The sequence below is a fragment of the Solanum lycopersicum genome, chromosome 2 (assembly GCF_036512215.1).
Source record: "Solanum lycopersicum chromosome 2, SLM_r2.1".
NCBI classification, from domain to species: domain Eukaryota; kingdom Viridiplantae; phylum Streptophyta; class Magnoliopsida; order Solanales; family Solanaceae; genus Solanum; species Solanum lycopersicum.
The window spans coordinates 67,585,684-67,597,757 of record NC_090801.1 but is presented as its reverse complement, the minus strand read 5'-3'; the positions used below and the strand labels follow the sequence as shown (position 1 = coordinate 67,597,757).

Genomic DNA, 12,074 nt, shown 5'->3' with positions numbered 1-12,074 from the left:
ACTTTTCTAGTTCTAGATATAACACAAACTAAAGTATTTTAGTATGGATCACTTTTTTTTGGCATTGCCACAATTTTTAGCATGGTTCATTTTGGAACTATATATTTAACTGATATAATTAGTGAAACTGCTAGATTAGCGGCCTTAACCTTTGTCCAAATTGACTCTCTGTAAAAATATATGACCCGACCCGGTTGGGTTGGTAGAGTGCGGTGGCTCGGCAATGTCATCAAAATTGTAAAATAAGTATTGAGCACTAAAAAATGTTGGTTAATCTAGAAACAAACTTGATTTATATTCCATTCAGTTACAGTAATTATATACTTTCTGTTTTCTTTTTAAGATCCAATTAATTCAAATCTATATTAAGAATTTTATTTTTGACATAAATAATTATCTAATAAATAAGATTTTTATATTCATAATTCAAATTTTAATGTCTAAAATAAAAAAATACTTGTTACGTCACCGCGATTTTTTAGCGGTAAGATGATCCGTTTCAAAAGCGACATTGTACTGTAATATGTACCCACATAAAGAAATCTCTTCTTCTTTTAAGTGGCAGACACTTTTTGCTAATTATTTTCTTGTCGTGTCCTACAATATGGAAAATGTGTTTAAAGTTGATTATTAACTTCATCAAATCTGCTTCTTCTTTCCATATCTCAAATCCACCCAAATTTAAATAATAATTTTTTTTTAAAAAAAAATCAAAGCTGGGGGCGTTATCTATTAGATTCATGTGGTGAAAATACATATATTTTTTAACTTAATTTTGTTGTCACCAGTCACTAGAGTCAGTTGTGGAACTAGTGTAATGCGTGGGATTTATCAATAAAATACATATATATAAACTATCACAAATGAGGTTTAAAGTATTTATTTATTATGTTTTAATTCAATATGAAGTTTAAGAAATTAAAAAAAAGAACTTTTAATTTATGATATAAAGTTGAAAATATATTAAAATAAATTTTATGATCTTAAGCATATTATATGAAAAAGAAATTTAAAAATTATCAAACAAAGGACAAAAGTATTTTTTTTTAAAAAAAACTAAAAAAAATAGAATTACTTGAAACGAAAGAATTAATCAACTTATATTACCAAAAATAAAAAGAATTACTGAACTTATTTTTTATTCACAGTGGGTTAGCTAATAGCAGGGTTCAAAAGTTGCTGAAATCACAGGTTTAAACTTTAAACTTCATTTGCTAAATTTTACTAATTTTTGCTATTTTAATTTGTTCTTTTATGTTTTTAGAAAATACCTATTTCTATATTTAAAACTTCATATCAAACATTTGAATTTTAAAAATTATTTTTTAAGAAATCAAACTTTATTTTTAAAAATATTAAGTCGAGTTAGATTAAGATATATATATTCCTATCCCTTACCGTTGAAAATTAAAATGTTTTCCACTTATATAACACTCTTTTATTTAAGATAAATAAATTAAAATGAAGAAATAATCTTCACTATTGACTAAAATCTAGACGAAGACGAATGTAGACTTGAAAACAAGAGAGATTCATAAATAGTTGAAGTACTAATAAGTACCAAAAGGATGTAAGGACACGTAACGATAATTGTTGACATAGGCAAAAAAATTGTCTTGTCTTCATACAATTCTATGAGCTGGTTTATTCAAATTTCTTCTGTCTTATTTTTATTTGAAAAAAAAATCAAATTGTTTAAATTCCTCACAAGGCCACTTGGTAATCATGAGTCCAACTGTATTTTTCGTTTGGTACGGAATATAAATATGAAAACTATCTGTTTATCAGAAAATTTCTTTATCAAACACATCCTAAATTCGAAGTAGTACTCTTGTTTCATCTAATAAAGGATAATTTAATTGGTGGAATAACTATAATATTTTATAAGATATATTATATATCATACGTTTAGTAATGAGTATTGTTTGGTTCCAATCATCTGTTACTTAATATAAATAATGAAATAAATTATATTATATAAAAAAATAAAATCAGATAATCGATAAAATATTATTATGTATTTGATCTCAATCAATCAAACGACCCCTTAAAATTTTTACTAGTTAAATTGGTCTAATTAAGCCAACTACCAACTTTATGATGGAATGTTAAATCTTTACAACTAAAAGTGGTATGCACAAAAGGAAGTTGTAATTGTTACGCTTAACTCTAATGTCATTTCGTCTCATGGGATATCTTCGGCCCATCCCATCCCTTCATTTAATTTGTTACTTTTGTAACTTAATGGCAAAGAAATATACAGTACTAATTAACTTACTTTTTACATACCATGAAACTACACTATGAGATTTGAAACATTGAATACAGAGGACTTAACCAAAATATTTAACGCCCGTTAAAACAAAATCAAAATAAGATATCTTTAAAAGATATTGTGCAATAGATAAATTTATTTATTTATCGTTAATCAGACGTTTCAAGTTTGAATAAAAGAGTCAGACTCCCATACGAATATCGAGAAAAAGCAAAAAAATATTTACCAATAAAATAAAATAAGAGGAGAGAGAGTATAAAGGTAGTGGCAAATAAGCAATTTCATTGAGTGTGGAAGTTGTTCACCTCTATAAAATAGCTAGAAATTTCCATCATCTGCCTCAGAGCTCTTTTGTGTAACAGAGCAGAGAGAAAGAAAAAATAATGAGAGATTTAAGTGATACAGCAAGCTCCTCCTCATTCTGGACATGGAGATCTCCACTTCCTTATCTTTTTGGAAGTTTGGGGATAATGTTGCTTCTAATTGTTGTTTCCCTCGTCATCCTCGCTTGTTCCTTCCATAAACGTTTTTCCTCTAACTCCGACCCGGAGAAATCTGCATGTACGCCGCCGAGCAGTACAATTGTTGAGATGTCTCCCAGTATTATCGTCATCATGGCCGGAGATCACAAACCTACCCACATCGGAGTTCCTGCTTCTGATAAACCTACTCACTCATCCGCTCCCTAATTTTGCTTCCCCTGAATCTCTCTCTTGTAAGCCCCAGCTAGCTTAATTTTGTAATTTTCCGGATTATGTAAAACAAACAACGTTGAGAAATTAGATCAGTCATGACTTATTTTTGCCGTAATCAGAGTTATGATTTGTTATGTATAATCTTCTCAACATGATATATACATATACACAGTTGAGTTCTTCACTTGTTTTTCCTTTTTTTTTTTTTTTTTTAGTATTAGTGTAATCAAAGCTGAGACTAACAAGAATTGGGCAAAACTAAAATCTATTTGTTTTTTACAAAATTGTTCTCTGTCCTGGTGTTTGTGGTGTTGAAGTCCATTTCGGATGAACCCTCTTCCGTCTTTGTAGCTCCTCTTTACTTGTGGGATTAATGAAATTTTAAAATTTGCTAATAGAGGATTGATTCCGTATTTGATTACTTTAATTAGAAGAACAAAGATTGGATTAGTGGGTGTTGTGATAAATGCCAAAACTAACTTTATGTGGATAGGGATGCGGCGAGCCGTTCACGCAAAAAAGTGTGAAAAGATCGATGAAACGAATAATGAGTAGATGATGACAATGAAAGAGAAAGAACACAAATTTTATAAAAAATTTCCTTGGGAAAAGAGGCACGAGTGTCGCTACTATCAATAATCAAAACACTTGTCAGTGATCAAAAAGCGTCAAGTTATCGAGTATTCTTCGACTCTAGATTTTGAGTTCAAATTTCTTTTAAAGTATGAATTTGAAAAATAAGCTTTTGTATGAGTAATGAATAACAAATGAAAAAATAAATTTTATTATATGTTGTTAAAATGCGAGAAACAAACAAAATTGAGAAATCAAAAAAAGAACTTGTCAGTGGTTGCTATGTTTTTTTTTTTGTAGTACGTGGTCACTGGTAAATTTTAGAATTTTCTAGAGGATTTGAAATTGAAATTCATAAATCACAGCGGGTAATTCAAAACTTTATCGAAAGATTTGAAATTGAAATCTCTTAATAAATTTTAAATTTTTTAAATTATTAACTTTTATTTGTAAAATCACCTTATATATATCGTATATTTTATTTAAAAAATTCAATTGCATCATTAGCTCGGTAGATCCACCCCTATGTGGCACTCGCAGTTCCCGAACGCAATACCTGAAGTACTTGAAATTAGTACAACTTTTTTTTTTTTTTGCATATATTCGGTAGGATATTCCCCCTATACTTATGCCTTACTATTACTAGAACGAGGCGCCGCGGCACTACAATTTTTCATGGTCAACAACTAAAAAGCACCTGATATTGATTTTTTTTTAAATTTAGCTTAAATTATTAATTTTATTTTTAAATAATTGATAGACTTAAAAAATATTATTTACTTGATTAACTCGGTAAGTTTAGGATGTTTCAATACTTCTCTCTTATACTCCTACAAGAGTTTGAGATCACATGTTATGTTTTGTGTCGCAAATCATGGATGTATCTATATTTAGTTAATCAAATAGAGACCCATTTCAAAGACCGTCAATTGTTCAGGAGCTAAAAAGTTTTAAAATATTTTCTATATTTCTCTCTTTAATTAATCTATTTAATAAAATTCAAAGAATAAGTGACATCATAACTAATTTTATATAACTATATTATTTTTTTAAAAAAAAAAACAGTCCGACATGTAAAACAACGACATTAACAGAATCCGAGAAAAGGTTGCACCAAAGGGATGTTGCTATCAGACTTCCCTTCGTGATTTAAATTAAAGTTTAAATAATTTAACGATCAAATTTGTTGTCAAACTAATTTTCGGATAATAATACAATACTTTTACATATAAAAATCATATGGACATAGTATATTTTGTGTATAATGGAACACTAATATTATATATGAACGGCTGAAGGGGGACGAATATATTAATCAAAAGCGATGAGACGCCTATAATTGACGCTGAACTTTAAAGCTCCACTATAATAGATTACGTATTGGCCCAGAAAGATAGTGTTTCATAATTAAATCAGATATTTTATTCATTACAAGAAGGTCCATGATTAATGCTTTTACCATTGTTTTTAAGTTCAATCGAACCATTACAGAATGTCAAATGCTTCTTTCAAAAAAAAAATTTAAGTGGTGCCACATGGATATTATTATTCAAAGTGACTTTGATATATGAAGTGATTTTTTTTGTAATATGTATACTTATAGTAATTATATGTTGTTGAAGAATTAGTTTTATAATTTTAATGTAATAAACAAAATATATATAGCTAATTACTACTAGTTTGAGATTTTGTTAATCGTTCTTGTTTCTTGACAAACTTGGGTAATTTCTTTCGTTTTTTTAGTGAAAAGTGAAAGTAATACATTGAGCATCTTTCCAACTAGATCCTGGCATACAAGTAGGTGTGAAAATAGATCATTATGATCATTATTGTATAACGAATACATATCGAAAAGATGCAAACAAAATGTTTAAATTATTCTACATGTATAGACACACGTGTTTTAATGTATTCCATCCGTTCCGTATATCACGAATCCTCTATGTACTAAAGTTTTACGATATGACTTATGACTAAGAGCCCGTTTGAATTGACTTAAAAAAGTATCTTTTAAGTTATAAATAAAAAGTCAAACTGAAATGAATTTTAAGTCAAAAATAAAAAAATGGGAAGACCTACTCTAGGTTTTAGACTTATTTTAAGTTATTTTTTATATTTGTCAAAAACTTTTAAAATCAAAACTAATTTAAAAGTAGATTTGACTAACTTTTAGGTCAATCTAAACGATCTCTGAGACAAAGCACACATAGGAACTACTAGTCTGCTAGCGGCTGTGTTCACTTTACTAGTTTACAGAGGAATCTAAAGGGCACATTCAGAATCTTCCTTCTCAACATACTCAATTTTCACCTTTATAAAGTGCTGGTAAGTAATTCCCGAAACCATAACGTTACACCAAAATTCCACACAGAGAAACACACAAAGAGATAACAGATGAGCCTTTCAAACTGTAGTAGCCCATATTCTTGTTCTGTCTGGAGATGGAATTCTACGGTACCTTACCTTTTTGGAGGCCTAGCTTTTATATTTCTACTCATTTCTGTAGCACTGGTCATTCTTGCCTGTGCATATTGCAGAAAGAAATCGCGTAATTCACGGGGTGAGAACAATGGTGGGAATGGGACGATGATTAACGAAATTCGCATGATAGTGACAATGAAACCGAAGATTGTGGTTATTATGGCTGGTGATGACAAGCCTAGCTACTTGGCCACTCCATCTCTTGCTTGACCTAATATAATAAAGTCATTTTAATTCTTGCATTTTCAATAGTTCTATATTAAGCTAGTATAGTAGATAACTCGCACTACCATTACTCTAATTATATTGGGGAATCTATCTATAGAGCCTGGTAGTTGTATGTTTATCCTAACAGGGAGCTACTCTGATGAGACTTTCCTTTTCCCAATTGCTTTCTCTAGATACCTCATATTGTTTGCTCCAAATGGAGAAACATATTAATGGACTTGTATGATATTGAATGATTCTCCAGGCGAACCTAAATTTAATTTTCTTCACATAATATATATTTTTAACAATGTTGGACATCATGTTAGTTATTTGTGCTCTAAATGCCCACTTGTCTTCATAGAGCAGGGAGAGCGAAGGTGTCAAAAAGTGTCTCACACTCGAGGGAATATGTTACAAATGTTCATTGTCTTCACAAAAACTCTTACATACTAGTAGGTTTTAAAGAAACGATATATGATAAATCCTTTTTTTTTTTTTTTCTATTTCTGAAGTTGCCGGTAGATGCTAAATGCAAATGGCCGTGGAAGTTGGTCAGATGCTTCCCTTCAGATGTCATGTTTCAAAAAAGTACTAGTAGAAGTTAATTAAAAAGATGTAAAATTAGTGATACAAATGTGCTTTACTAATGTATTTGGACGCAGCGGCTCGAAGCTCATGATCAATCATGTTATGGTGACTCGGATGGATCCCACTTTACTAGTTTAAGGAATGAGTCCTGAATAACTTTTCAAAAAGTAACAGCACCACTACGAATGTACAATAGTGGCACACATTGAACGTTCCTCATTCCCCGACACTACCGCCTAATATTTCATGTTTCATACTGTACTCTGTACAATGTTCTTTGGGATATTCTAATTTCTACAGTAAACCCAATCATGGGTGGTTAATTTGTAACACCAGCAGAAGCAAGAGTAAGACATAAATAATACGCTTATCTTTGGATAAACAATTGTATATTTTCCAATAAATTTTATATTCCGCTCTCTTATTGAGAGAGGAGTTCCAAGGGTGTTTTATTCGCCCTATTATATTAGTATATAGGATTCTCTTAGATTAACTTCCCCACTGTTGCATGCCTGAAAGAATGGCTGGGCATGTGGCACCACGCAAATAGTAACCGTTCAAACTGTTTAAAGCCACATTTAAGGCATGTAATTTGAAATGGAGATATGCATGTTGTTGAAGCAAAGACATAGGTAGCTATTTCACAAATTGAGCCTTATGAAGGGGACTGGATAACCAAGTCCAACACATACTTGCAGCACAAATATCTTAGCTTAGAATCCTATATGTGTTGGGATAGGCAGACAATTTTTTTTTATCAGAATGTCATGGAATCTATAGTGCATCTTGCATGATTCATTTCTTACAACTAGCCCCTCTTCCCTTTTCTATTATTTCATTTATTTGAAAGGAGACATACGCAACGTTATGACATGATAATTCAACTCTATGAGAAATAGATTAAGATCAGATTGGAGGGATTGAGCAAAGAAGGAGATGTAACATGTAAGAAGTGAGAGAATCACTAAACCTATAGTAACTGCAAACATTTGAGAAGAAGAAGACTTATGGTAAGAGGATTGTCGAGTATGGCTGAGATCACCTTGTAAGCAGCAAATGGAACAATATCTTTTTTTGAAAAATAAATGTACAGCGATATTAGGGGAGGTGCAGAATGCCAAGAGGGCTAATAATGCCTTACTCGCTTATTAGTAATGATTTAACAAGGCAACCTGCATAACTCTCATAAATGACAATATTTGAAAATACATAAGAATTTAAGAACATTTTGGTGGTTGACAACAAAATAAGCCTTGCAATCCCATCCAAACTTCTCATAGGCAACTCGATTATCAAAAGCAATTAATTTATTGCAATCTTCACAGCAGACTAGAGCCAGTAAAAAGAAACTAGTAGCAGTTTATATAAATGCATTTATGGTTTCAGAATCTTCTAATTAATCACTGAACACATTGTACGTGTTAAAGTCCCTTACAAAAGAATCACTTCACTGTCTACAAAAGCTGATCGCTTGATTTCAAATTTTTAAAATTACAATAACTAACAAGACAAGAAATTTGAGAGATACTGTAGACAGTATCAACAGCCTTAGTTTGCTCAGGATGAAAATATTTTTTCAAGTATTCAGATGAACAATGAGTGTGCTTTAGTTTGATAGTTTCTGTTACCTCATTGTTGCTGAGGCATAACAGTGTGCTCCTCTACACGCCAAAATTGCACATCTGCACAAATTCCATTTCAGAATCAATATATTTAGTCCATAGCTCCTTGTATTGATTCAAGGCTATGTCCAGCCAAGGCTTCATATCCCCATTATAGTGAATCACAGCAGCCTTGTGGATTTCATCCATGCTTACACTCGGATTGAACCCAAGTCCAAGTACATGCCACGACTTATCCAGTGATTTGGTTTTCGAGAAGAAGGTCATCAGCCCAGCTGGAAGTGTTCCCAATTTCCACAATGTACGATCCTCATTCTAATAAAAGAAATAATTTGATAAGAATTAATTCTTTCATAGGATATCTGATAAAAGAAATGAAGTCCTAGCTCAATCGATTCTCTAATTCAGTCTATTGTTTTCTAAGCTATGATAAGCTGTCCAAGAAAATTGAACATACAGAGATAGAAGGTACAACATAAAACAACTCACCAAATTCTGCCAGTAGTGATACTGCTCAGTGCATTTTTCACGCCTCCAGGCGTCAAGATCAAAAATATTCATCCCAAATGCCCAGGCACACGCCTTAGGGTTGAACTTTTCCCTAACAAGAGGGTGAGAGAAATTCAAGTACTGAGAATAGCGATGAAAAGATCCAAAGCAGGTCTCAACTGCCCCATTGACCTTCCCATCCAAATCGATTGTCCACAATGCAGTCAAATCCTTCTGAACCACAACATCATCATCCAGAAACAAAATCCTGTGAAGTGTTGGATACATCTCGGGCAAATAAAATCTTAAGTGATTTAACATAGACAAGTACTTTGGATTCTTAAATTTCATGTTGTTCACATCTTGCGTAGCATTCTCCGCACTGTTTTGGAAGTAAAAGTTCTGCAGCTTTGCGGACTCAAGTTGCTTGAGCACTGGAACATAGGAAGAAGTTAAGAATGTAAAATCTTCAACAGATTTGATTTCAATGTGAGCTTGCTGAATAGGCCTCATCTTAAACCACACTTTCATTGCAGCTAAATTCATCCTATCGGTAACAACATGGAACACGTGTTTCCATGGCTCCTCTGCGTTCTTTATAACTGAATTCACAACCACGGATACTGCAATGACATTATCTGAAAATATGGCATAATGATACAAAGTAGGATCCTCATATTCAGGCTCTGGGTCCTCATCCCTGTATTTTTCAGGATGTGAGATTCTCTCCTCCATAAGCCGCATAGCAAGACAATGCAAGCTCTTTGGAGTTGATTTAGCAGCAATCGAGCTGGCAAAAGCTCCATTTTTCTTTGCCTTCACGAACAACTCATTAACAGCAAATATTGTGTCCTTTAACTTCTGTATTTTCAATTGATTATCGTAAGACTCTTTTGAGTCAGCAATCAATAACCTCGCAAACTTGACCTTATCCTTAACCTCCTTCTCAAACTGTTTCAAGGAGTCGTCATCCAGGGGGCCATCAGTATCAAACAAATTTGAGCGGTAATTTTGCTTTGATTGTAGATCAGAAAAATTCTGGGCCAAATCTTCAAACATCTTAAGTTGCTTAGCAATTTCCAACTTCAGCTTCCTCGCATAAGCGGTGTACGCATTCACAAGTGCTATATGATCATTTGCTTGTTTATGTATTAAATCTAACCTAGTCTTCAATGGATCTGAATTTATTGACACCAATGACCGATGCAAGTATGCATTCCCAATAGTCTGTTGCGCATGATCAAAATGTTAGTCAATTTCTCTTTTGACATATTTCAGTGTAGCTAAATCTTTCCTAAATATAAACTGATATAATCTCCGCGAACATATTATGTATAGAAGATATAAAGCATGCCATATCCATGGAGAATGAAACATTTATGAGGGAAAGTTAAAAAATAAATTACCTCATCAAAACTCAAATCTAGTAATAATAATAAACAACTACTACTACTTGTTAAGGAAAACGATTAATCTTCAAGCTTGAGGAGGGAAAAAAAGAAAAATCCATTAGAGAACACATTGCAAACAACATGCATAAGCAAATAAGGTAAAATTTGAAAATTAAAGTCATAAGCGGAGAGTGAAAACGTACAGAATCGTGATGAGATGAGAAGAGGACGGAGAGAGTGGCGAGAAACAGTAAAGTAAACATAGCCGAGACGAAGATTCGATATGAGAAGAAATTCCGAAGTGCCGATCCGCCGCCACGGCCTCCTCGGACTGCAACCGCCATTTATTCAGATCTCTCTCCGACGGATCTAATTGATAATGTGAAAACACCACACGATTCTGCTCTGAATCTGTGAAACTACATATGCTACCCGGAGTGCAGATTGAGTTCAATTTATGTGGAAGAATAATGGGGATTAATGTGGAATTTGTATTAGGTAGAATTGTATGAGTGGAGTTGATTAATGAGATCTGAAGCTGGGAGTTGAAGATGGAGAGTGATCTCTCTCCCGCGTCGGTGGTTTTTTCCTGATTGCGAAATTTCAATCAACTCGGGATCTAACGCGATTGATTACTCCTAGTAAAGATGAAAAGGCATGTCCAGTGAAAAGGAAATAAACAGATGAAGCCCTCCCTTAATTACTTATGTTTTTCAGAAATAACCCTCGACTTTCTTTTATGATGTATTTTCTCTTTTTATTAATATAAAATATATATATATATATTACTTTTGTTTTAGAGTCAAAATTTTTAATATATAGTAAAAAAATAAAAATAAAAATTATATATATACATATATATTGAGAATATAAAATGCAAATAAATATAAATATGAAGGAGTCAAATTCATATATGTTATGTATACATATTTAAAATAATTTAAATTTTCAATATATATACACATAAAAGTAATTTTAATTATATATAGTCAAATTTTTCCTTGAATAAAATTCTAATGATCACCCTTAAATGCTTACTAGCTCTTACTCTACCTTTATTATCGTCCATGTGCAAATAACTTCATATGTTGTAGACGTCTAAATTATAAACTAATCCTTGACTACCTAACTTCATTTATAAATATTGCAAGTGCAACCACCACTAGTAATAGTTAGTTATGAGATCAACTAAATTTAGATTTAATTTTAGTTGAATGTGTTATATATATATATATATATATATATATATATATATATATATATATATATATATATATATATATATATATATATATACATGTGTGTGTCAAAAATGAACTCAAATTATGTAACCTGTTCAGAATTTTAAGGGTTGGGTTTAAGATAATTTGTATAAAGTTTCAATCTCAACTCATTCAAGTCTAATCCATTTAAATAAAATTCTCAATTGATCCCAATTCAATTTTCAATTTCATTTCGTTTTAAAACTTTTTATTAAGATATGTTCCTATATTGAAGGTATTAATTATTATTTATTTAACATCTTTTAGGATTTTTTATCTATCCATTTGTTACTTTTTTAACAAAAATATTAAGCAGAAATTCAAATTGTAATTATAAAATATGTTAAACTATTGAGATTAATCGAGTCAAAATCTAATCCGATCTAATCCGTTTTTAGTTCATTTAAGCTCAAAATAAACTCGGGTGGATCAAGATCCAACCCAATTTTTATTTCAATCCATTTTAATATTTTCAATTCAATCCAACC

At 31.5% G+C, this 12,074-nt stretch overlaps 1 protein-coding gene across 1 annotated transcript; it reads right to left on the bottom strand.

The window, feature by feature from the left end:
* Nucleotides 1-8,195: 8,195 nt before the first annotated feature.
* On the bottom strand, nucleotides 8,196-10,990 carry LOC101246582 (glycosyltransferase family protein). The gene is made up of 3 exons (NM_001329780.1): nucleotides 10,528-10,990; nucleotides 8,934-10,160; nucleotides 8,196-8,759 (listed from the first exon to the last, which is right to left on the bottom strand). The coding sequence occupies exons 1-3, from the start codon at nucleotides 10,666-10,668 to the stop codon at nucleotides 8,484-8,486; spliced, it is 1,644 nt and encodes a 547-aa protein (NP_001316709.1). The 5' UTR covers nucleotides 10,669-10,990; the 3' UTR covers nucleotides 8,196-8,483.
* Between the last annotated feature and the right edge of the window lie 1,084 nt (nucleotides 10,991-12,074).